Raw genomic sequence first — 24,982 nt, 5'->3', positions numbered from 1 at the left:
GGGCGGTGGCTTGCTCCTGACGCCATTTCCGAGGGCCGGGGTATATAAAGGAGGGGGCTGCTGCTGCAGTGCCCTGTCGGGATCTTCGGCAAAGGCGGCGGGGTGCTCTGGGGAGAGGTGGACACACACACGAGCTAATCCCGCCAGCGAATCTGCGCCGGCCCGCCCCGGGTCAGAGCCCCGCGTTACCTGCTCGCCCTAAGCCGTCCGGCAGCGCCGCAGGGGGAGGAGCGCATCGCCCCGTCCCGCACCCGGCCAGCCTTCACTCCGGTCTGCCGGCGCCATGGGCTGCAGAGGAGGCTTCGCTGTCCTGCTGCTGGCGGTGCAGGGTAGGTGTGGGGCGTGGCGGGGCTTAGCTGGCCCCGGGCAGAGGGAGGTGGCCCGGGACGCTCTTCCGCAGTGACTGTCCTTTCAGCACCAAGGACAGCGCCTCTCCGCTTGCGGCGGCTGGGGCAGCCGAGAGCCGCTAGGGTCGCCCGAGCCAGCCGCAAAGGTGTTTCTAGCCAGCGCTTCCCCCCAGCCTTGCCTGGTCGCAGACACCCAGGGGTGTCTTCTTTGGGGGCACTGAGACAAGCCTCTGCGTGGGTGGGAAATGAAAGTGCCCCGAATACATCCCCGATGCACTGAGTACACCTGCAAGGTCATCTCCGCCCGCGGGGACTTTATAAAGCCCGATCCAGCCACCAGCTCGCCCCTCCATTGCTCTGCTCGCCCGTCTCTCTGTAGCTAGCAGCAATACGATCGGTCTCTAGCCCCTAGCTCAGAGCTAGCGGTAGCCGGACAGGTACTGGCTACCGGGAACGGCTCGATTTCATGAGCCTTGGCGTTGGAAGAATTCTGCACAGGCTCAGCCACATGAGGCTGATCATTGCAAAACGTCTGGTCAGATAAAATCTCGCCTGCAGTCCCGTCTGCTTCACTTTGGGGGCCTGTTTAAGTCAACCTCTAAGGTTGGATAGGGAGAAACCCAAGCCCTATGGTTAGAGTCCGCCCGATTACTGCTGATTGGTGAAGCCCATAGTTAATAAGCTGGTGTGGTTTATGGTCGAAAATCAAGCCCAAGATTCCACCTTCCTGCTAACATTCTGGACACAGCTGGAGCGCTCTGCCTGCGTTTCCCCAGCCGTTCCCCGGTTCTCTGGAAATGTGCCAGGAGATGGAGACTAACCAGGTATTCTTTCCTTCTTTTGATGTTTACAGTCATTGCCCTCCCGGTAACCAATCCAATGAATAAAGGGGATGCTAAGGTAAGCTCTGAGCCCCTGTTGTTAAAAATCGGAATGCTGATGTCTCTCTTGCTGTTAATTCAAGAAACCTGAGGGACCTCCTTCTCTTTTATCTGTCCAGAAGCATTATTGGAAATAATACTTGAAATGTTAATGAATCATTTCTTATTAGGGCAAAGATTTTCCAGCTGCATTATCTGGATTTACATTTTATGCATAATTCAAACTGTTTTTGTTTGTTTGTTTTTGTTTTTTGTCAACCCCTTGACAAGTTCAGCAACAGACAAAGGAGAGTGTGAATGGTCAAGGAACTGGCTTTCTAGTTACATTGTATTTTGACTGATTATAAACACATCGTGAGCCATCTTTGTTGAAAATGTAAAGACTTTATGCAGGTGCACACATGCATGTTTAGAGGACTCACTTTTTTCTGGCTGTTAATATTTCTTCAGATATCTTGACTTGCTTAGTGATATCTTTCTAGATGCACACCCACATGTATGTATGTATGTGTGCATAACAGAGAGATACATATGTGAGTATGTACGTATTTGCACATACATATGCATGTATACTTATACATGTGTATAATTACCTACTTATTTACATCTACCTATCAACCTACCTAGCTGTGAGAGAGGTGCAGTCAAAAATTCTCTAACATTATTCTTTCAAGTATGTACCTTTTCAAATTAACTTCTCTCTCAAACTAGCTAATTACACTTCTCTAATATTTGCAAAAGGAGCAGAAATGCCAGTCCTCATCCCCTGCCTGTTGAATGTGTTTGTTAATCAAAATCTTCTCTCAAGGATAAGCTACAAAAGGCGCTTTCCCTTTTCCTTACAGAGGGGGGGGAAAGCGCCTGTCAATCTCCGTGCTAGCTCCCTGGTACTCCACCATTCATCATCACTGTTACTTACAGTGCAAGTACTACAAGATAAAACTCCCCCTCCTTTGTCTACAGTCTGGAACCTGGAGAGCTGTTGCAGCTGCTTTGTTTAGAACTACTAGCCTGCTAGCAGTGCTGTGAGCTAAGCTGATGGCTCATGAATGCAGCAAGGCATTTGCTATTGTCTCAGTCTTTTTTGCTGGCTCAAATGACTGTAATTGTAAAAGGTTACATGGGTAGGTAAGGAGCAGAAACGTTTTCTGCTCTGTACAGACTGCTTCAGTGGTTGCCATCTGAGGACGCCTATTAAACCCATAATTTACCCTCTACTGTAACTGGTGATTTTCTGAGTCTGCTTTGTGATGGCTTCCCCAAAGTTAAGTGCACCATCTGTGTGAAGTGCTCATTTTCCAATCCTTTAAGATTAAAGGGCTAAATCCAGCCTTTGTGTAAGTAGATGTAATGATGTGGAAGTCAGTGGGGTTACACCAAGTCTGAATTATTCCCCAAGAGCTCTGTTTGTTCATGATCCCAACTCCTGTAATGGGACCTGGTCCAGCTCCCAGTGATTTCAGTGGGGGTCTTTCTATTAACTTTAGAAGGAATTGGATCAAGCCCTTGATGAGTAATTAGGCTACCAACACACTAGTATGAGCCAGGCAAAATTCTAGTTTGTTACAGAGTAAATAGAAACCTCATCAACCTGCCCATGGTGCAAGACTTTGAGGTTTCAACACAAAGCCTCCATTGTAGGATTCTGTCTGCCATGTTGCCCTGTGTTCCCAGTTCTTGACGTTGGCTGAGAGGTGGAGTAAAATTTACGCATGTGCAGGTGTGGGCAATGGGAGTTTGAGCACTGAAAGCTGTTCCTCCATAGCTAGGTATATTTTCTTAACACAAAATTACTTCCACTGAGAGTCTGACCATAACTTCTTAAAACATTTGAAATACTCCTGGTCCTTCATCAGTTCCAGGGCCCCAGAAGGCCAGTATTTCCCACTTAAAGGCCTTTATTGTTGCTGAAAATATTTCAAAGGTTCTCATCTTTTGTTCCACTCCTTATAAGGGCTTGAACCCTTCAATGGGATTTTCTTCTGTGTAGATACAGCAGGATGGGATCTTTTCAGAGTTTAATTCCATGATCTTACTTAGAATAGATCTATGGAGAATGTAATGTCACAGTGGAGTATTAGATCCTGAACCTGCAGACCTTACTCAGGCAAAACAATCAGTGGAATCAATGAGTTTTGCCTGAGTGGGGACTACATGATTGTCACATTAATAGCTGCCACGTTCTACCCAGATGTGGCAGCATTTCTGTGGTGAGTGAAGTGAGGGGTTTGGGGTGCAGAAGGGTGCTCCGGGCTGGGATCGAGGGGTTCAGAAGGCAGGAGTGGGATCAGGGCTGGGGCAGGGGGTTGGGGCACAAGAGGGGCTCAGGGGTGCAGGCTCTGGGCAGTACTTACCTCAAAGAGCGGCATATCCCCCCCTCTGGGTCCTATGCGGAGGTGCGGCCAGGTGGCTCTACGCACTCCCCTGTCCGCAGGCGCCACCTCTGCAGCTCCCATTGGCTAGCAACTGCGGCCAATGGGAGCTGCGGGGGTGGCGCTTGGGGTGGGGGCAGCGTTTGGAGCCCCCGGCTACCCCTAAACGTAGGAGCTGGAGGGGAGACATGCTGCTGCTTCTGGGAGCTGCGTGGAGCAGATGACGACCCTCTCCCTGGCTGGAGTACGGGAGCAGGGCAAGGCCCAGCCCCGCTTCCCAGCGGGAGCTCCAGGGCTGGATTAAATCGGCTGGTGGGTCAGATGTGGCTCCCGCGCTGTAGTTTTCCAACCCCTGATCTAGTCCAATATTTCTCAAATGTGGCTACCAGGGGCTTTTCTTGCGGCCATAGCCTCCTGGGCAGTGATTAGGGGTTGGGGAGAAGCAGAGGCCCTGCCCCTGGCGCTGCCAGCAGGGGTTGGGCCTGCCCCCCTTTGGAGACACAAACACTAGAGGAGCAGGCAGCCAGTGAGTCTCTCCCACCCCACCCCACTTCCCAGGGGCAGTGAGATCAGACTTCAGCCCTGGGGTAGGAGGTGGCAGGCTCCAGCCATGGGGCTTTGGGCTCTAGCTGCTGAGATTCAGTCTCCGTCTCCGGGCCCCAGGCTCTGTCCCAGGACTCCATCCCCTGGCCAGGTGGTGGCAGGTTCCAGCCCCAGGCTCAAGTCTGCCCCCCTCCACCCTGGCCCCTGCTGCCGCCTCTGGCCTTGGCTCCTGGTCACGTGGCAGTGGGCTCTGGCACTGGACCCACCACCCCTCCCCCATTACTAGGGCCCTACCAAAGTCACAGTCCATTTTAATCAATTTCATGGTCATAGGATTTTAAAATTCATAAATTTCATGATTTCAGCTATTTAAATCTGAAATTTCATGGTGTTTTACTTGTAGGGGTCCTGACCCATAAGGGAGTTGTGGGCGAGACACAAAGTTGTTGTTGGGGGGGGGGGGGGGGGTTGTGGTACTGCTACCCTCACTTCTGCACTGCTGCTGACGGTGGCTCTGCCTTTAGAGCTGGGCGCCCGGTTAACAGCCGCCGCTCTCCAGCCACCTAGCTCTGAAGGCAGTGCAGAAATAAGGGTGGCAATACCATGACCTCCCTAAAATAACCTTGTAACCTCCCTGCAACTCTCTTTTTGGGTCAGGGCCCCCAGCTTGAGAAATGCTGGTCTCCCCCGTGAAATCTGTATAATATTGGGTAAAAGCACACAAAAGACCAGATTTCACAGGGGGAGACCAGATTTCACAGTCCATGATGCGTCTTTCTTGGCCGTGAATTTGGTAGGGCCCTACCCATTACCCCCGGACCCCACTGGCTTCTCCAGATCCCGGCTTTGGCTGCGCAGTGGCAGGCCCCAGGATCCAGCCACAGGCATCAGGCTCGGGCTCTGGTATCTGTCCACAGGGGTTTGAGCTCGGGCTGCCAGCAGTGTGGCGACAGGAGCCAGCCTCGGGGTCACCTCCCCCTCCCCCATCGCTCTGGGCCCCTGGTGCCTCCCTCAGGTCCCCATTCAGGGCTTAATTTGTCCCTGAGCTTGCCGGGGCTGAATAAGTCTGCTGTGAAAAGTGATATTTGTATGTTTATTAATATCACTTTTCACAACAGACTTAGTAGCTAGCTGTGAGGCTGTGAAAAGTGATATTAACATACAAGTACCACTTTTCACAGCAGCAGACTTACTGGCTAGCAAGTCTATTAGGGAAAAAACCGCAAAAGAAACAACAACAAAAAAGACAAGAATGTGTAAAGCACCTTATTTGTTTTTCTATTCTGCTTAGGTCCAGTAAAGAATAGAGACAACTGTACATTATTTTATTATTGAGGCTGCAAAAAAACCCTACATAAATAAATTACAATAATTTGGACATGTATATGTGAATATTTCTTTGTTTTTCCTAAAGTTAATGAAGTATTTTAGGAAAAATTGTCAGAATGGCCACCAGCAAGAGTTGGTGGCTGCACTCTGAGGCCACCAAAAACTTTGTGGGACCCCCAGATCTAGTCTGACCTGCACATTGCAGGCAACAGAACCTCACCCACCCACTCCTATATTAGACCCATAACCTCTGGTTGAATTACCAAAGTCCTCAAATCATGGTTTAAAGACTTCACGTTACAGAGAATTCACCATTTATTTAGTTTAAACCAGCAAAGTGACCTGTGCCTTGTGCTGCAGAGGAAGGCAAATACTCCCAGGATCTCTGCCAATCTGACCTGGGGGGAAATTCTTTCCCAACCTCAAATATGGCAACCCTGAGCATGTTGGCAAGACCCACCAGCCAGACACCTGGGAAAGAATTCTCTGAAGTAACTTAGATCCTCCCGATCTAGTGCCCCTCTATGGCGTTTGGGGAAATTGGCTACTAGCAGTCACAAATGGGCCACATCCCATTGTAGGCAATCTCATCATGCCATCCCCTCCATTAATTTATCAAGCTCAGTCTTGAAGCCAGTTAGGGTTCTTTGCCCCCCACTGTGCCCCTTGGGAGGCTGTTCCAGAACTTCACTCCTCTGATGATTAGAAACCTTCATCTAATTTCAAGCCTAAACTTATTGATGGCCAGTTTATATCCATTTATTCTCGTGTCAACATTAGTGCTTAATGTAAATAACTCCTCTCCCTTCCTGGTATTTATCTCTCTGATGTATTTATAGAGAGCAATCCTATCTCCCCATAGCCTTGATTTGGTTAGGTTAAACAAGTCAAGCCCTTTGTGTCTCCTCTCATAAGTTAGGTTTTTCCATTCCTCTGATCATCCTAGTAGCCCTTCTCTGCACCTGTTCCAGTTTGAATTAATCTTTCTTAAACATGGGAGACCAGCACCGTACACAGTATTGCAGCTGAGGTCTTACCAGTGCCTTGTATAATGGCAATAACACTTCCCTATCTCTACTGGAAATACCTTGCCTGATGCATCCCAGGACTGCATTAGCTTTTTTCACTGCCGCATCACATTGGCGGCTCATAGTCATCCTGTGATCAACCAGTACACCCAAGTCATTCTCCTCTTCTGTCGCTTCCGACTGATGTGTCACCAGCTTATAGTAAAACTTCTTCTTGTTAGTCCCTAAGTGCATGACCTTGCACTTTGCACTATTAAATTTCATCCCATTTCTATTATTCCAGTTTTCAAGGTCCTCCAGATCTTCTTGAATGATATTCCACTTCTCCTCTGTACTGGCAATACCTCCCAGCTTTGTGTCATCCGCACATTTTATTAGCACACTCCCACTTTTTGTGCCAAGGTCACTAATGAAAATGTTAAATAAGATTGGTATCAAAACCGATCCCTGAGGAACTCCACTAGTAACCTCTCTCCAGCCTGCTAATTCATCTTTCAATATGGCCTGTTGTAGTCTCCCCTTTAACCAGTTCCTTGCCTTTCAATTCTCTCATTCCCCACCTCTCCAATTTAACTAATAATTTCCCATGTGGAACTGTATCAGGTGCCTTACTGAAATCCAGGTAGATGAGATCTACTGCATTTCCTTTGTCTAAAAAATCAGTTAGCTTCTCAAAGAGATCAGGCTGGTCTGGCACAATCTGCCTTTTGTAAAACCATGTTATATTTTATCCCAGTTACCATGTACCCCTATGTCCTTAACTAAAAATTTAAAATTTGTTCCAAGATCTGGCATACAATTGAGGTCAAGTTAATGGGCCTGTAATTTTCCAGATCACTTTTCCCCCCCTTTCTTAAAAATAGGTACTATACTAGCTATTTTCCAGTCATAGATTCATTAAAAATCCTTGCTATTGGGTTTGCAATTTCATGTGCCACTCCCTTAATAGTCTTGGATGGAGCTTGTCATCCAATCTATATCTGGGAAATTAAAGGAATAGGGAAATTTTCACGAGTAAAGACTACAGGTTAGGTCTGCGCACTAGCGTAAACACAGCATTGGTTTGAATCCAGCAATCATCCCTCACTTTCCCAATCACTTCATTCAAACACAAACACACTACTGTGTACTCAGATGTTGGGGTTTCCATGTGCAATGGACTCACAGACACACGGCACATTTGTTGCACTTGTATTTTGAAATCTTCAGCCTTGTGTCTCTTCTCACATCAATATTAATCAGACGTAACTCCAGAGACACCAATGGAGTTACTCTTATGTGAGAGGAGAATCAAGCTCATTGTCTCATTTCTGTTCAACAAATCAATGAGACAAAAATGGTGCAAAATTCTCTTCTCATTTACATTGATGTAAATGGGAACCTAGAAACACAGGAACGGCCAGACAGGATCAGAACCAAATCATCTATTAGTAGTAGTATTACAGTAGCAGCTAAGAGTCTTAGTCCAGTATCCTGTCTCTGACAGTGGCCAACACCAGATGCTTCATAGGAAAGTGTAAGAACCCCACAGTAGGCAATTGAGGGACAAGCTGCTCCCCATACAGGTCTCCTCCTGGACTCTAATAGTTAGTAATTGGCTTAGGTCCTGGAGTACAAGTTTGAATAGTCCTTCCTAAATTTGTTATTAATTATAACTTTGGATATTCTTGATATTCATATAAATGTCCAATCCCTTTTAGAATATTGCTAAATTATTGGCCTCAAAGACTTCCTGTGGCTATGAGTTCCTCAGGTTATTCACATGTTGTGTTCAAAAGAATCTACTTTTATTTATTTTTTAATTTCGCACCTTTTAATTCCATTGATTGCCCCCTTGTATTTCTGAGACAGGGAGAACAGAAACTCCCAATCTACCTATTGTGGAACTAATGTATGTATATATGTATGTGGAATGTAAATATTTGTAGGATTTGCCCTATGATTTTTTTCACTTAGCTTGGGTAATAAATAAAGCCAAGATGAGAGATATTTTAATCTGTATGTTTGTATCTTTCTAGGTGATGAAGTGCATTGTAGAGGTCATTTCTGATACTCTGTCAAAGCCAAGCCCGCTGCCAATCAGCCAGGAGTGTCTAGAAACTCTCAGCGGAGGTACAGAAAGACACTCAGTATTTCATGAGACCATGGAAAAGTATCTGTTAGTTAGGAAAAATCTATTTACCAATTCAGAGACTTTAACCTTTGGCAATGAAGCTCTTGTGCTGCAGTCATAGCATTGATTGTCCCGAAGCTGAAGTCCGGGGTCACTTGCATGAAATTAAAAACCTAAGTCATCATTTTTTTTTTTAATTTAATTGATTTTTGATGGGTCTGCAATTAAGAGCAAATTCAGTAAATAAACTGACTAGCTAAAGGAGCATGTGACCAGAACGTTTGCTTTGCTGCACCTATAACAAGAATCTTCTGTTGCAGATGAAAGGATCATTTCAATCCTTCGTCATCAAAATTTGCTGAAGGAGCTTCAAGAACTTGCAGTTCAAGGTACAGTTCTGCTACAATTAAAGTGGCAGGAGGGTGTTATTATTTCTGAGTCATATAAATGTTCTACAGATAACTTTATAAAACTGAAAACTTTTCTATCAGGGTTTCCAACAAATAAGACCATAAACTCAGAGGGTCAAATTCTGCCCTCAGTTACACCTGTGTACATCCAGATTGACTCCACTGAAGCCAATTAAGTTACTTCAGGTTTACATCGGTGTAACTGACTGTATAACTTACCCAAGAGAGCCTACTCTTTTATGGATAACAGATACCTAAGGGAAACACTATGGCTTATTTAAACTAAAGCAACCTTTATAGTTAGAAATACAGCTGAACTTTGACCAAATCAATGTCTGCTGATTCTGAACTATAAGATCCAGAGCCAAAGCTCATAGAAGTCAGTGGGAGTCTTTTCCCCTGTTAAATGCTGTATTTCGGTCATCATTTAGACTGGAGGACTTCAGAGCATTAAATATTAATTCTTATCCCTCTTAACAGCAGGTAGGGAGAAATGAGGCTCAGCTGCAGAGAGCCCAAAGCACTTGGGTAATCTGCTGGTGTGCAAGCAGGAGTGTTGAAATCCATCAGCCCCAACCTGGGGCTATGCTGGGGGCCTGCAATGCTGTTTCCTCTGTGGAACTTCATGTCCTCTGCACCTGTTGCTTGGAATGTTGGGGCTAGTGGATTCTGTGGCCTCTCCCCCAAACCACCTGCATCACTGTCCTCTGGAACCAGGCTCAGCCACCGAGAGCCAGAGCATTTGGGTAATCTGAGTTCTGCTCCTGGTTCTGTCTGTGTGACCTTGAACACACACATTCTGAACAGTGCAGAGCAGGCATGGTTGTCACTCTGCCTCCGTCCTCCCATGCAGCCACAAAGCAGAATTTAAGTCCTGCACATAGGGCCGACCAGTTCCCCCTTCTCAGCACATTACCTGTGTGGATGAAAAGCTGCTGCCTGCTCCCACTAGTAGGTACAAGTGTTGTACCACATTTGGGTCTGAGCTCAAATCAACGTAGCAGGAACAGAAGCAGCATCTAATTCTTGTATTCATTCATTCATTCATTCATTCATTCATTCACTGTCATTAAGGGATATTGAATGTTGAGGCTCTGGAATTTCATTGCCAGTGTTTCCCACAGCCCTGGTAAGAAGTAGAAATGTGGTCTGCTTTGGATGACCAGGAATAACATGAACTAACCTCAGAGAAGCGAAACCAGGAAGTCAACAGACAGGGCGAGAACAAACAAAAAGGAGAGTGGAAGGTCAAGAGATTAGGAAAAGTATCTGGTGCGTTAAAGAGCCTCAGTTATATTCAAACACAAACCAACCCCATGTGGGCCCCAAAGCAGCTTAAAAGCAAAATGTAAACTGTGCAGAGGGGGCAAAAGCAGCATTGACCTGCCCATCCTGCCTACCACGGAGGTCTCAGCCAGAGCTCACCAAAGAGAGGCGGGATGTGGGTGAGCCAGGAGCATGACCAATGACCAAAATGCTGATCCACTGGCCCAAATCCCTACTTGTGAAGAGAAGTAATGGGTTACCTCCACTCATTGCCCAGTAGCAGCAGCAGCAACAGTCCAGCTGCATGGACACCCTGACCGATGGACTAGGTGACTCAGTCCCTTTGGCCCTCATTTACCCTACACAGAGCTTTTACCCCCATGGGGTGCCATTCCCCACGGTTTGACCAAGCCCCTATTAAATGCTCATGCACTCTTTGGAGCTGTTGTACAGGGTGAGCCGTTGTTATGCTCTCAACTAGAGCTACCCCTGCAGTGTTCTCCACTGGGGTCTTTTCTTTCACTCACAAAATTAGGCCATGTTTAAAATAATGCAAGTTAAGCTAGATAAAGGCACTTCCTTCCCCCCCCCCTTGTGATTATTCTATCACATGCTGCCCTCCCTCCCCCGCCCTGACTACTGGGATCAGATCAAAATGTAGCTCACAGATCTCTAGTGGAAAATGGTTCTTGCAGAATAGGGAACCAGCGGGAGGAAGGGGAGGGGAAGCACTGGCCATGGAAAGCTCTTGCCTGCCTCCCTCCCTCTTCCGCTCATCTGGCTGAGGTAAAGTGGTCTGGAAGAGCCCAAATGGTTTTGCCTGTTCATAGAGGTGGAGAAGGATTGGTCTGAAAAAGCTGGCCTGTTTCCCTCTACAAAGATTTGGAGGCAGGGGCTAACTTGGGATTGGAGAGGCCATGCCTGGAGAGAGAGGTTGTTGTTCTGATGGAACTGCACTGTAGAAGAGCTGAGTGTTATGATGTCACTCAGGCACTGGCTGGCCTCAGGAATTCTGGGATCAATGCCTGTGTTTGCTTCAGACTTCCTGACTCTTCTTTCTCCAGTGGGCAAGTCACCTCATGTCTCTGAGCCTCCCATCCCCCTCTGTAAAATGAGGGTAATCAGACTTCTTTCTCCCACCCTTTGTCCTCCTTGTCTATATGGATTGGAATCTCTTTGGGGTAAGGCCTAAGTGTTTGTATGGCCCCTTGCACAAGGGGACTGTGATCGTGGTGAGGCTGGGACTTCAGGGCACTATGTAATACAAAGAATGTCATAATAAATGCCACTCCTTGCTGCTCTTCTTCAATGGCATGAGTTGTAAAACACCCTGTGTGAAGGAATCCCTATTTATCTTCTCACTGGGGGGATCAGGCATACGGGGCCTCTGGTGGCAGCTGATACATCAAAGGGGAGAGGAGCATGCATGGGAGAGGGGCAAGTGTGTGGCACAGTGGGGACAGCAAGCACTGAAAAGGGAACAGGTGCGCATGTACTAGGTGCTCTTGTATGATGGTAGAAGTGGGTAATTCATGGAAGGAGAAGGGTGAGGCTTCTATAGGACTATTCAGATGCTTAAAATAAGCACATACCTAAGTACTTTGCTAGACTGAGGCCTCACTGCAATTCAACAGCTACTTTTCTGTCCCCTTTCACCCCTAAGTCTCCTTCAGCATTACTGTTTTCCAAGTGACTCTTCCCATTAAATGTCTGTTTGCTTAGGGGTTATCTGTCTCCAGCTGCGCTGGCTTGCACATGATGTACTTTGCTGAAGCATGGTTAATACAGTTGGTTCATGTAGCTCCTAGTTAATGCATTTTTCTCGTTCCAGCTTCTTATTGTCAGAGTTTAGTATTAAAAGTGTACTGAAACAGTTTTCCCGACACAATTCTTTAAAATATAGTGGGGAATGTTGCTTTTTGACCCCCTCCCTATTTGACACAGGGGCCAATGAAAGAACCTGGCAGCAGAAGAAAAACGGTGGCTTTGAAGATGAACTTTCAGAAGTCCTTGAAAGCCAGAATGACAAGAACATGCAAAGAGGTTAGTGTCAGCCTAACCCCCAGGAAATCCAAGTAGTACAGTAAACAGGGATGTTCTTTCTAACAGCCTTGATGCATACAATCTGCTTCACATTTTAGCCCTTTTGTTGTTGTTGCTGAAATAGACTAGCGACCTTGGGTTTGCTTGGAATTAGTTAATGGCTTAAGAAACATTTCATTTCGCAGCCATAATTACTGGAAAAATTCTAAATCATAATGGATACTGATTTGCCATCCTGCTGCCATTTTCAGTATTCAAATGAGTAACAGGTGAGTCCTACAATGAAAGATGTGACAGATCCCATCCTCTTTAATAGTCCATCTTAGCTCTATGTATCGGACTAGGTTTTCATGCGACACCAATCACCATTGTATCTGAGCACCTGCAGCACTAATGGCCAGCTCAGGTATCCCTTGAAGCCAATGGGAGTTTTGGATGCACAAAAAATGTACGGTCCTAAACAGGGCCGGCTCCAGGCACCAGCTTAACAAGCAGGTGCTTGGGGCGGCCAAGGGAGAGGCGGCACCTGCGGCAATTTGGGGGTGGCAGGTCCCTCGCTCCCTCTGGGAGCGAAAGACCTGCTGCCGAGCTGCCGCCGCCAATCCAATCGCAGCGCTTTTTTTTTTTTTTTTTTTTTTTTTTGCTTGGGGCGGCAGAAATGCTGGAGCCGGCCCTGGTCCTAAAACAGACCAAACTCAGCTGTGATTATTTTCCCCCAGTCCAATCCTATTGGTTAACTGGAGTTGCCCCAGTGGAAGTAAAAGGAGACTTTAGGTCATTCTCTCTGGCTCAGAGCCTTCTCTTTTCCATATCAGAAGAAGGTAGTGCCTGTGGGATTAGTTTGCTACAAATATAGTTCAATACAGAATGGATTCCAAAGTAAAATCATGTCACCATCTAACTTAGCAAGTAGGATTTCTGGAAGAGCTATTTGTATTAAGCAAAATAAGCAGTCATGGGATAAGAGGGAAGGTTCTCTCATGGATTGGTAACTGGTTAAAAGATAGGAAACAAAGGGTAGGAATAAATGGAGAGTTTTCAGAATGGATAGAGGTAAATAGTGGTGTCCCCCAGGGATCTGTACTGGGCCCAGTCCTATTTAACATGTTCATAAACGATCTGGAAAAAGGGGTAAACAGTGAGGTGGCAAAATTTGCAGATGATACAAAACTACTCAAGATAGTTAAGTCCTAGGCAGACTGCGAAGAGCTACAAAAGGATCTCACAAAACTGGGTGACTGGGCAACAAAATGGCAGATGAAATTTAATGTTGATAAATGCAAAGTAATGCACATTGGAAAACATAATCCTAACTATACGTATACAATGATGGGGTCTAAATTAGCTGTTACCACTCAAGAAAGAGATCTTAGAGTCATTGTGGATAGTTCTCTGAAATCATCCACTCAATGTGCAGCGGCAGTCAAAAATGTTGAATGTTGGGAATCATCAAGAAAGGGATAGATAATAAGACAGAAAATATCATATTGCTTCTGTATAAATCCATGGTACGCCCACATCTTGAATACTGCATGCAGATGTGGTTGCCCCATCTCAAAAAAGATATATTGGAATTGGAAAAGGTTCAGAAAAGGGCAACAAAAATGATTAGAGGTATAGGATGGCTTCCGTATGAGGAGAGATTAATAAGACTGGGACTTTTCAGCTTGGAAAAGAGGCGACTAAGGGGGGATATGATAGAGGTCTATAAAATTATGAGTGGTATAGAGAAAGTAAATAAGGAAGTGTTATTTACTCCTTCTCATAATACAAGAACAAGGGGCCACCAAATGAAATTAATAGGTAGCAGGTTTAAAACAAACACAAGAAAGTATTTTTTCACGCAACACACTGTCAACCTCTGGAACTCCTTGCCAGAGGATGTTGTGAAGGCCAATACTATAACAGGGTTCAAAAGGGAGCTAGATAGATTCATGGAGGATACGTCCATCAATGGCTATTAGCCAGGATGGGTAGGAATGGTGTCCCTAGCCTCTATTTGCCAGAAGCTGGGATTGGGTGACAGGGCATGGATCACTCGATGATAACCTGTCTGTTCATTCCCTTTGGGGCACCTGCCATTGGCCACTGTCCGAGGACAGGATACTGGGCTCGATGGGCCTTTGGTCTGACCCAGTATGGCCGTTCCTATGGTCTTATGTATTTACCATGCTTTGTTATTCCACACTGTGCAGTGTTCTGAGCTGTCGCATTCACCAGTGGAGCGCCCGTGGCCATCTCAGTTGATTAAGTTGTTGCAAAGTCTAATATATTCAAACAAAACTGAGGGGACAGGAAGCTCCCCATCACCAAGGCTTGCTCCTGCTTCCACTGAGTTCAGTGGGAGCGGGATCCAGCCATCAGCCTTTCATTTAAACCAAATTGAAAAAATTAAACTGCTGGCATGTGCGCTCTTCCAGCCCCAAGGGGAGTATCAGTCTGAAGATTCTTGGCCCTGACCCTCTCACCTGCTGGGACAGCAGCCAGTCATTTCAGTGCCACGTTTCTGCCAGGAATATATGCTATAATGCAGGAGCTTGAATACATTAATGACATTTACTCATCTTAAGCTTTTTTTTTTTTTTTTAGCATTGCTTCATTCCATCTTCTCTCTCTCTTTATGCCCATTTACTTTTACCTCTTTTCTAGTTTTCTCGCCTCTCGTCTCTTCCTCTTTCTTTTGCTCTTAAAATACGATTGACTTTTTTGTACTGCCTCTGCCCCTTCTGAGATCAAGCCCCATTGTGAACGACAATAAATAAATAAATAAATAAAACCCTTTGGCCAACAGTAGCTGCCCCTGACTGTCTGAGCAGCCTTGGCCCAGTCATACTAATCCCATCTGTATAAAGTGGGAATAATACTTCCCTTTCTCTTAGGGTTGTTGAGAGTAGGAATTAGCCAGTCTTTGCACAGGACTTTGAGCATGTCAAGTGCTATCTAAATGTAAAGCATGATTATAATTCTAAGAGATTTTCTATTTTATATTTAATCTCAAAGGCATTGATAGTTGATCATCTGAGACAAGGTAGTAATATAGGCTCTGCTTCAGCAAAGCACTTATGCACATACTTAACTTTAAGTCTACTATACTGAATAGTGGGTTGGCTTAAGCACATGTTTATCTTTAATTCCACCCATGATTCAGTACAGTAGACATCAATGGGCCTACTCACATGGTTAAAGCTCAACATATATTTAAATGCATTGTTAATAGGATGGACTTACTCATGTGCTTAAAGTGAAACATAGGTTTAATTAAGTGATTTTTTTTTTTTTTTGGAGTTGAGCCCATAGATCAGTAAGAAGCCTCCTCATTTGTGAAATAGACTTCTAAAGAGAGGTTCTGGTTTTGCCATGTTGCCACTACAGATAAATCAAGGGAAATTGCTGCGGAGGAGCCCACAGCCTCATTTGCTGAGCTAGCGGCAGAGAGAAGCCAGCAGAACAGTGAGAGGGAGGAGTCCAAAGAGGATGAGAAAAACAGCCTGGAAGAGAGGGAGCTAAGACTGCGTGAAGCTGGCCCTGAAGACGACAAGGAGAACGCAGAGGAATCTGACAGCAACGAGGTCAGTGAGGCTGAAGAATCGCCAAGGGAAGATGCTTTAGACAACCACATCAATGACGACCTCCAAGAGGATGAGCTGGCCGAGCACAAGCTCCAAGAGGCTGAAGAGGAGCAGCTTGAAGAGACCGATAGAAGTCGGGAGCTTCAGGGAGAGAAGCAGATTTCCAAAAAGGGCCAGGAAGAGAGCCAAGAAGCAGAAGAGGAGACCCTACAAGAGCATACTGAGGAAGAGAATGCTGGGAGAAGCACCCTGGAAGATGAGCAGCCTACGGAAGCAGACAGGATACTTGGCTCAGCTGAGGATGAGACTGAGGCGACTCCCAGGGAAGGCGGTATGTATCCCATATGATGTCCCAGCCATCTTATTCATTTTGTGCTGTTTGACAAAAGGAGAGCTCCGGGCCAGTTTCACAAAGGTATTTAGAGGCCTAAAAGTGTAGCTAGGCGCCTAGTGGGATTTCCAAGTGTACCTAAGCATGTTAGAAGCATAACTCCAACCAGCAGTTATACATAAATCCCATTAGGCCCATCTGCATCTTTAAACACCAAAATACTGTTGTAAATCTGCCCATCAGTTACTTCACTCTGAGCCTTATGATGGGGTCTGGTCAGTTTTCAAAGAGCTTTTACATCATTTATTCAAGCTTCTCAGGCTATTTAAAAGTTTCTTGACTACTACTAGCTCCAGTCTCTTTGTCGTCAGTACTGCAGTGCATATGTGTCTTCTCCTCCTGCACGTCTAGCTGTATTTTCATGTGACGTGTGTTGTATACAAGAGGTCAGACTTGACATTCATAATGGTCCCTTCTGGCCTTCAGATCCATTAATCTGTTGCTTCAACATGTCCGTCAGTTCACGTAGAGCAATTCAGTAAGAAATAAGGCTTGGTGCAAAGACTGGGTCTAACTAATCTAAACACCATTTCATTGTCATTCTGTTCAATAAATACTTCAGATAACAAAGATGCTTTGGGCTTTGGCCAAGGTTTGAAGAGCTCGGAAGAGGAAGAGAAATCCCATGGACTAAAAGGAGGGAGGCATCGGTCAGAGAACGAAGCAATGCAGGCAGAGGACACCTTCCACCCCAGGGATGTCAAAAGTGAGGAAGAGGAGGAGGAGCCCTCCAGAGCGTGGGAAGACTCCAAGAGATGGAACAAAATGGATGAGCTGGCCAAGCAGCTGACATCCAAGAAGCGCATGGAGGAAAACGACAGCAGCGAAGACCCAGATAGGTCCATGAAAATGTCCTTCAGGTCTCACAAGTATGACTTCCATAACCCAGAAGAGGATATGAGAAGGTCATGGAAACATCATGCAAAGGAGGACAGCAGCGAAGCAGGGTTTCCGCTTGCCGCCATGCCTGAAGAAAAGAAGGATGAAGAAGGAAGTGCTAACAGAAGAACAGAGGTTGGTGTGATACCTGTGCATGCATTTGTTTATTTTTTTAAAAAAGCCCATCCAATCATTTTGCAGGGTATCAAAAGTGCACTGAGAGGTTTAGGAAGGTGCCATATTTTTTTTAATAGCTGACACCATTACTTTATTATACCGTGTTAGGCAGGTAGCTGTGTTTTGTTAGTCTGTGATCCTCTCTCAGTTCAGGGTTGGTTTTTATTATTTGTATGGTATAGCACCTAGAGGCCCCAGCCACATTGTGCTGGGAGCTGTAAAAACATGTAACAAAAAAATCCCTGCCCCATAGAGATTACACTCTAATAAGGCCATGAAGTTGGCCTGGTATGTGCAATAGTACAAATTAGTGCCAGTAATCCAGTAGCATTAGCCTGTGCACCAGGACTGATCCAAAGCCCATTCAAGTCCATGGAAATACTTCCGCTGACTTCACCAGACTTTGAATCGGGGACAGAGGGTGCAGATCTGGAATTTACTGTCACAGGCTTTTTTTTAAAGGATGCATCCCCAACATGGGGAGGTAAAAAGCATTTCCAGGTTTAAGGTTTATAAGAGAAATGTAAATACCTGATCCAGACTTCTAGGGCCAAACTTAAATAACAAAAACAAAAAAAAGAGGCCTAGATCCATGTGCAAAAAACACCCATATAAAAGCGTAGCTGCAACTACCATTACTGTAGTTGCATGGGTCAGTCAGGTACATTCACATGCATCTTGGCAGCAGGGTAACTAACTAACCTTTAGTACTTCACCCAGCTTGTCTCAGAAATATTATCTTTTGTTGGACCAACTTTTCTGTTGGTGAAAGAGACAAGCTGTCGCGCTACCCCGAGCTCTTCAGGTTGGGAGAGTCTGCAAGGGAAAAGATTGACATTGTGCTAAACACCACCACAATGTAGTCATTTTCTTCCTCCCTTCATTTCTATTTAAGGCCTTTAATTGTCATTTATCCAAAGCCCTAGCAGTTTCATCACTAGAGCTGAAGTCAGGCTGGCCTATGAATAGCAGGATGGATGATTTTGCATTTAAACCAGCAAAATGTTAAATGACTGTTTGCTATTGTATAACTACTTGTATGTCAAAACTCTAGCATGTCACTGACTAGAAGGTCTGTGGCCACCGAGCCATTCTGAGCACCTGAAGGATAAACCAGCCAGAATAATTAGAAGTTGTGATTAAATTGAGCAATATTGCAAAGGCGATGGTTCAGTAGGAGTGATCTACTGCCAGACATGGCCCCTTGCCACAGGATTTCAGTTGTTTCTGTGAAGGAGGAAGAGTTTTATTTAGTTTTCTGATCAGCTTTCAAGTCATCGGGGTCCTGATTATCCATTGCAATCCATCCACTGTACCATTAGTCCAGCAGCATCCAGCGGATGGAAAGTTGGTGGAGGTTGTCCACAGGAAACACCCTGAGCACAGGGAGTCTCCCCACCCAAATGCCAGGAAGGAGGCAAGAATTCTGGAATTCTGCTTTTATAGCACCTTACCATTTTTTCCTCCCTCCTTCCTGGACTGCTTCTCAGCTCAACCCTGGAATTAGAAAACAGACAATCAACTCCATAGTTGCCATGTTGGGTCAGACCATAGGATCTTAAGGTATCCTAGCTTCAGCAATAGCCTAGTACCTGATGCTTTGGAAGATGATCTTCCCCCATCCCATATTGAACTAGGAGTGTATGTTCATCCTGTTCTTGGAGCATGTTGTAAACTAAACAGATATTTTATGTATAAAATTTCTTCAAGTCACTAGTGGCCTGAGAAGACTCAGCTGCCCTGGTAGCACAAGGCAGGAGGAAAAGCATCACAACAGGAGCCACTTTTTTGATTGCTCTGTGAGTTTATAAGACTCTGGAACTAATTTACACATTGTCCTTCAGACCCTCTGAAGTCCAGGCACACGTGTCACTCTGAGCACCAGGTTTGCACACAGAACCAGGAGCAATGGCTTTGTATGCTCAGGAAACTGCAGGGAGCCCAATCTGCTCCTGTTTTTGAACCAGTCTTAGAAACAACCCAACCCCTTCACACCAGTTAGCCTGGCTCATAGGACTGGGACCAGCAGTAGAATTTCTCTTTTTGCAAGCTGGCTGTCTCAGAATGGGGCATCTTAATTTGGAAATCACCCCATTGACTAGGCGGGGCTGGGGGCAGGACTAGACAACTCTTGTGAGAGGCAACACCAAGACACCAGTAGCTGAGGGAAGATAAGCCATTGACTTTAGCTCAACAAGCGAGGGGCTACCTCCACTGTGCCCTGCTCAGCTACAGGAGGTAACATCATAGGTGTAGTTTAACTTCTATACTGGGGGAGAGTAGCAGGGAGCTTAATACTACTACTACTAACAGAGACAGTTCAGACTTTAGGATTTACTGATTGACAGACTGCCTCACACCCGCAGGGATACCCCTGCACCCTATAGGGAACCCTCCCCAGATCCTGTCCCTCTGCTCAGGGAGGGACTAACAGACCACCCCCGGCTCACCATACCCCATAGGGTGCCGCCTGCATCTCAGCTGGGGGAGGGATCAACAGCCCCCCCCTTGCACTCCTAGGGGATACCCTGCCCCGGAGAGGGACTGACAGACCCCTGGAACCTACCCCCCCCCCTCCAAGGAGGGATTGATAGATCACACCACACGCCCAGCGCTAACGTCTACAGATTTCCCCCCCCAAGTGGGGCCCCCCCTGCACCCCTCCATAGAGAACCTGCCAGATCCTGCACCCCCGTGAACCTCCCCCTTGAGCCCCCTCCTGGGGAACCACCATTGATCCTCCACACTGAATGCCCACCCCGCACTCAGGGAAGGGAGTGACAGACCCCCCCCACATGCACACCTCCTGGGGACCCCCCCCCCCACGCCCATAGGGAACTCTTATGGCACTCAAGTCCCCTGCACTGGGAAGAGCCCAGTGGACACCCCCACCCCCACCGCACTGCCCTCCCCACAGTCTTGCCATAGGGAACCCTCCCCAGGATCCAGCACCCTCCCATGGGGACCCCCTCCTGAAGCCACACCCCCCACCAAAGTACAACCCCCCCTACCAGGCAGCAGGGAGGTGTCAGAGCTGGGGGTGGGAAGAGCCTCGCAGGAGCCCCTCCGTGGTATTTCTTATTGCAGGTAATTTTTACCATAGGTCAGTGGGTCAGCACCCCATTTTAATGGGGTCACCAGGTGTGGCATTAGACTTGCTAGGGCAGAAGCTGAAGCCTGAGCCCCACAGCCCAGGGCCAAAGCTGTAGCACAGGGCTGGGTGGAGGGGGCTCAGGTTACAGACCCACCCCCACCTGGGGCTGAAGCCCTTGGCCTTTGACTTTGGTCCCCCTGCCCAAGGTGGTGGGGCTTAGGCTTTGGCAGGCTCAGGCTTCAGTCCCCTCTCTTGGGGTCATGTAGTAATTTTTGTTATCAGAAGGGGGTTGTGGTGCAATGAAGTTTGAGAACCGATGCCATAGGTCAAGCTGGAGCAGTGGTGGTTGGAGTGCAGTGAATTAGGTTTCATAACATCTTTGTCCTTGGAACAATGCCTGGAGAAGTAGGACCTACCCACCAGCTACCACGAGGAACAGCCCAGGAAAAGCTATACATTTTGGCTTCGGCAGGATGCTGTACTTGTCCTTTTGTGTGAAGTGGATTTAAATTCAATAACCATAATGGAAGTTACCCATACTGTCCCGTAGGGAGCCACTGCTGTTTACATAATGCTGAAAACGAGCGCTAGGGTAAGCTTGACTTTTTAATGGCAGAGGCTTGACATGCTCTCTACCTGCTGCAGCAGGAATGCAGCCATAAAGCCCCCAACCAAAGCTGGAGCATCTGCCATTTTCATGACCCTGTATAAATATGTCACACACACCCCTGACTCTAGCAAGGACAAGACCCTTCTACTTAGCGGAGACCTTTCTTTACCTCAGTTGGTGCAGAGTTGTGGTTTGGTGTTGCTTAATGCTTAGTTCACTTTTTGCAGATAATCAGTGTCTGTGCTTATGCAGCCATGGTCAGTGACACATGTACCAAATTAGCCTGCTGATTTAAGTCCCTGTTGTTGAAATATATTTACATTGTTGTAGCAAAAAATAGGATTTCAGGACAGACTGGAATTTGGACCAGCACCATACAGTTATGGAGGCTTAATCTGTGTATTTAAATTACTAACAAAAATATGCTCAGGTAAAGTAGCAGCTGTGAATACACAAGAGCAACTTTAGAAAAACCATTATCAATTTTAGAGCACATTTTCAAAAGAGTTGCTCATATTGTATACTGAGTTCTTCCCTATGATCTCTCAACTTCTTGTACACAGGTCATAAATGCACAACTAGGTGTAGCAACTGCTCTACTTCTACAAACACAGGTAGCTAGGCAGATAAATGTTGCAGGTATTTAGGCACTTTGATTTCAAGGGAAGTTAGGTGCCTTTGTGAATCCCACCCTCTGTCTCTCAGGTTTCTTCTCTCAAAGTAGGGGCACTGCTTACCTGGCTCACAAAGGTGTTGTGAAGACTGATTAATGTATAGTACATACTTTGAAAATATAAAACATCACAAAAGTGCCCAGAACGATTAAACCCAGATTATTCTACACATGCGTCTAGATTGGGGTTATGTTTCAGAAATGTTGTGCTGGGATGTACAGCACATGAATATTAACAATATCCAGCTTGTTTATAGCTTCTCTGAACAACCCAGCTCTATTTAAAAGAGATTAAACCCCCCAAACAACAGCTTCTGATCTCCTCTCTGCTCAGCTGGATGCCTCAGAACTCCTACATCAATGTATTGTAAATACCTTCCTTTTCTTAGATCTCAGAGAGCAGTGAGGCGCTCCCACAGCACCGATGTAGGTGCGAGGAGCATGACACCTGATTCTTAATTGAAATACTGTATTTTCAGAAAAAAAGGGAATAGGTGGGATGATTTCCACTTGCCTGAAGCCACAGCCAAAAATAGTTTATGCAAAATTCAGCTAAAGGGCTTGTGGAGGTGTCCAGTAGGTAGATGTCCACACCACCAAAAAAAACCCCAAACACATACTGATATTTATATTATAGTAGCACTTAGAGCAGTGGTCCCCAAACTTTTTACCTTGTGCCCCCAGTTACCCCTGTCTGTCCCCCCCACCGGTGACCCCAGAGCCAGGGCCAGGAGCTCTGGGAAGGGGGGAGATGCAGACATGGGTAAGGGGGCCGTGGTTGGAGCCATAGCTGAGATGGGGGCGGGAGCACTGGAATGGGTTACCTACGGAGGTGGTGGAATCTCCATCCTTTGAGGTTTTTAAGGCCCAGCTTGACAAAGCCCTGGGTGGGATGATTTAGTTGGTGTTGGTCTAGATGACCTCCTGGGGTCTCTTCCAACCCTAATCTTCTATGATTCTATGAGTGGTGCCTGAGGCCAGCAGCCACGTCCGGAAGCAGAGCCCCAGGAGAGGAGGCAGCAACTGGGACCCTGGGTGCGGGGCCCTGGGAATGGAACAGGGTGGTGCTCCCTCCCTGCCCACCATGGGGGCTGGCCCAGGCCACCACCGCACCCTCCACCCCCCAAATGGGCATGCCCCACACATTGGGGACCTCTGACCTAGAGGTTCTGACCAAAAGTCAGGCCCTAACATGCTAGGTCAGGCCCCACATTGTAGGAGACTGTCTCTGCCATGACAAGCTCATAGTCTAAATAGAGGCGCAAAGGGGTGATATGACTTGACCAAGATCACACAGTAGGCCACTGGCTGAACTGGGAATAGAACCCTTATCTCTTGACTTCCAGTGTGTTATCCACTAGATAACACTGTCTCTCCCCCTGCTTCATCTGTCGGACCCCAGATAAATACCATAAACTCTTTGATTGGTCAATGCAAAGAAAGAGACTTAGGGCTGACGTTATGCTGTGTAATTACCTCTCATATTTTTATTTCTGATGTTTTAGGATCAGGAGTTGGAAAGCCTGGCAGCAATAGAAGCTGAACTGGAGAAAGTCGCTCACAAGCTCCATGAATTGAGGCGGGGGTGAAGTTCCCCCTACGCATAACATGAGCAAAAGCCAGAAATTAACTCATCCTTTTACACTGCATCTTAAGTTACTGATTCAAAAAGTAAAAAATAAAAAATAAAGACGGAGCAGAAGCATTTCGTCCAGGAAGCCAAAATTGCTAGGAAATGACAGGCTTGCCCTCTTTGCAGTAATGTTACACTCATCGTCGGCTTCTTCCTTGATTTTGTGCTCCCTTAGCCATTATGGTTCTCTCTTGTACTCTTTGGATAATTGTATCCCGAGCAGTGTGACTTACTCATGTACTTTCTGTTTGTTTGGGTTTTTCTTTTTCTCTTTTTTAAAGACAGCTTTCTAGAATGTTTTACTTCTACCGTTAGATTCACTGGATAAAATTGCAATAACGTCTCTTTTGATTAAAAGCTGAGAACTCTGACTGTAATATATTCTATATAAAAATTTATCTAAGGAAAAATAAAACTGTGATGGGTTCCTTCCTTTGCCTTTCAAGCTCCAGCCTCAATCGTCAGTACTGAACTCAGCAAGAGTTTCTCTTTATATGGTGCCAAGTAGAGGAAGTGTTGAAGTCTCCACTAGTACCATGAAAAGATTTCAGTGTAACCTCCAGGTTTTGCATAGGCTTCCATCAGCATGAAACAACGGAACACATCAAGACTGCCACAGGGCATAGAGTAATTCAGCCCCCCCACTCACAAGCTGCACAGTGGTCAGGAAGTATGGTGATAGGCAACAGTACAAACCCCGAAGATATGAATGGCCTTTTTCCATTTTGCTAAGGAAAGCACAGGGCCCAATCCAATCGATCGACTTCAGTGGGTGATACAGAGCAAGGCCCAGGATCTATAGACCTACAACACTAAGTTAAGCAACGTGAATATAGTTAGACGTTTAAGGAATTGGTCAGCCTGGGGATTAAAAGGAAGTAATCTGGGGAGCATGTGAGACTCCTGTAAGTGAATTTTTAAACCCTAGTAAATATGAGAATGTAATTTTTGTATTTGCAGAGAATTAAACTATTGAAAGTCTTCCAGCAACAGTAAAAGGCCCAGCCTTAAGGAGTCTAATTCTGGTTTCAGTCACTCTGATCCCCAGGAAGCTGGACAACTTTAATTATAACTAAGAGCAGAATTTAGGCCAAGGTGGTCACAGAATTCTCTTGCATTCTGTGGGCCAAATTCTAGCCTCAAGACGCACATGTACAACTTCAAACATTTCAGAGAGCATCCCAGGAGTGTAACTGAGGACATATTTTGTCCTCTAAGGGTCCCACTACACTATAATACACCCATGCAGGGTCAAACAAAGCTAATGACAGGGTGGTACATCGTGCCAGCACTTATACCATAGCCACATCAGATTCTATAAAATAAACTTTTACCTTACAGCCACAAAGGCAACCTCTCACACATGGCTTGAGGAAGCAGTGTCTAACTGAGTCTACAGTACAGCAGTCAAACTACAGCTCTAAAAGGGTTGAACTGTCCCATTCATCTCAATGGGTGTTAACTCTGAAGCTTATGCTCCAATACATCTGTTAGTCTATAACGTGCCACAGGACTCCTTGTTGCTTTTTATAGTTAATTGATGAACATCATTTTAGCATACGCATCAAGCTAATCTGGGATTGTGGATAGAATTTAGGAAAAGTTCTTTTTTTAAAGACACCCC

The 24,982-nt window shown here is 46.1% G+C and overlaps 1 protein-coding gene across 1 annotated transcript; it reads left to right on the top strand.

The window, feature by feature from the left end:
• The first annotated feature begins 283 nt into the window (after nucleotides 1-283).
• On the top strand, nucleotides 284-23,314 carry CHGA (chromogranin A). Its single transcript, XM_065404022.1, has 8 exons — nucleotides 284-329; nucleotides 1,201-1,247; nucleotides 8,519-8,612; nucleotides 8,934-9,002; nucleotides 12,234-12,332; nucleotides 15,705-16,232; nucleotides 16,855-17,306; nucleotides 23,231-23,314. Exons 1-8 carry the CDS (start codon nucleotides 284-286, stop codon nucleotides 23,312-23,314), a joined length of 1,419 nt encoding a protein of 472 aa, XP_065260094.1.
• The last annotated feature ends 1,668 nt before the right edge of the window (nucleotides 23,315-24,982 follow it).

The sequence above is a fragment of the Emys orbicularis genome, chromosome 4, assembly GCF_028017835.1.
Source record: "Emys orbicularis isolate rEmyOrb1 chromosome 4, rEmyOrb1.hap1, whole genome shotgun sequence".
Taxonomy (NCBI): Eukaryota; Metazoa; Chordata; order Testudines; family Emydidae; genus Emys; species Emys orbicularis.
This window is presented reverse-complemented; position numbering and strand designations above follow the sequence as displayed.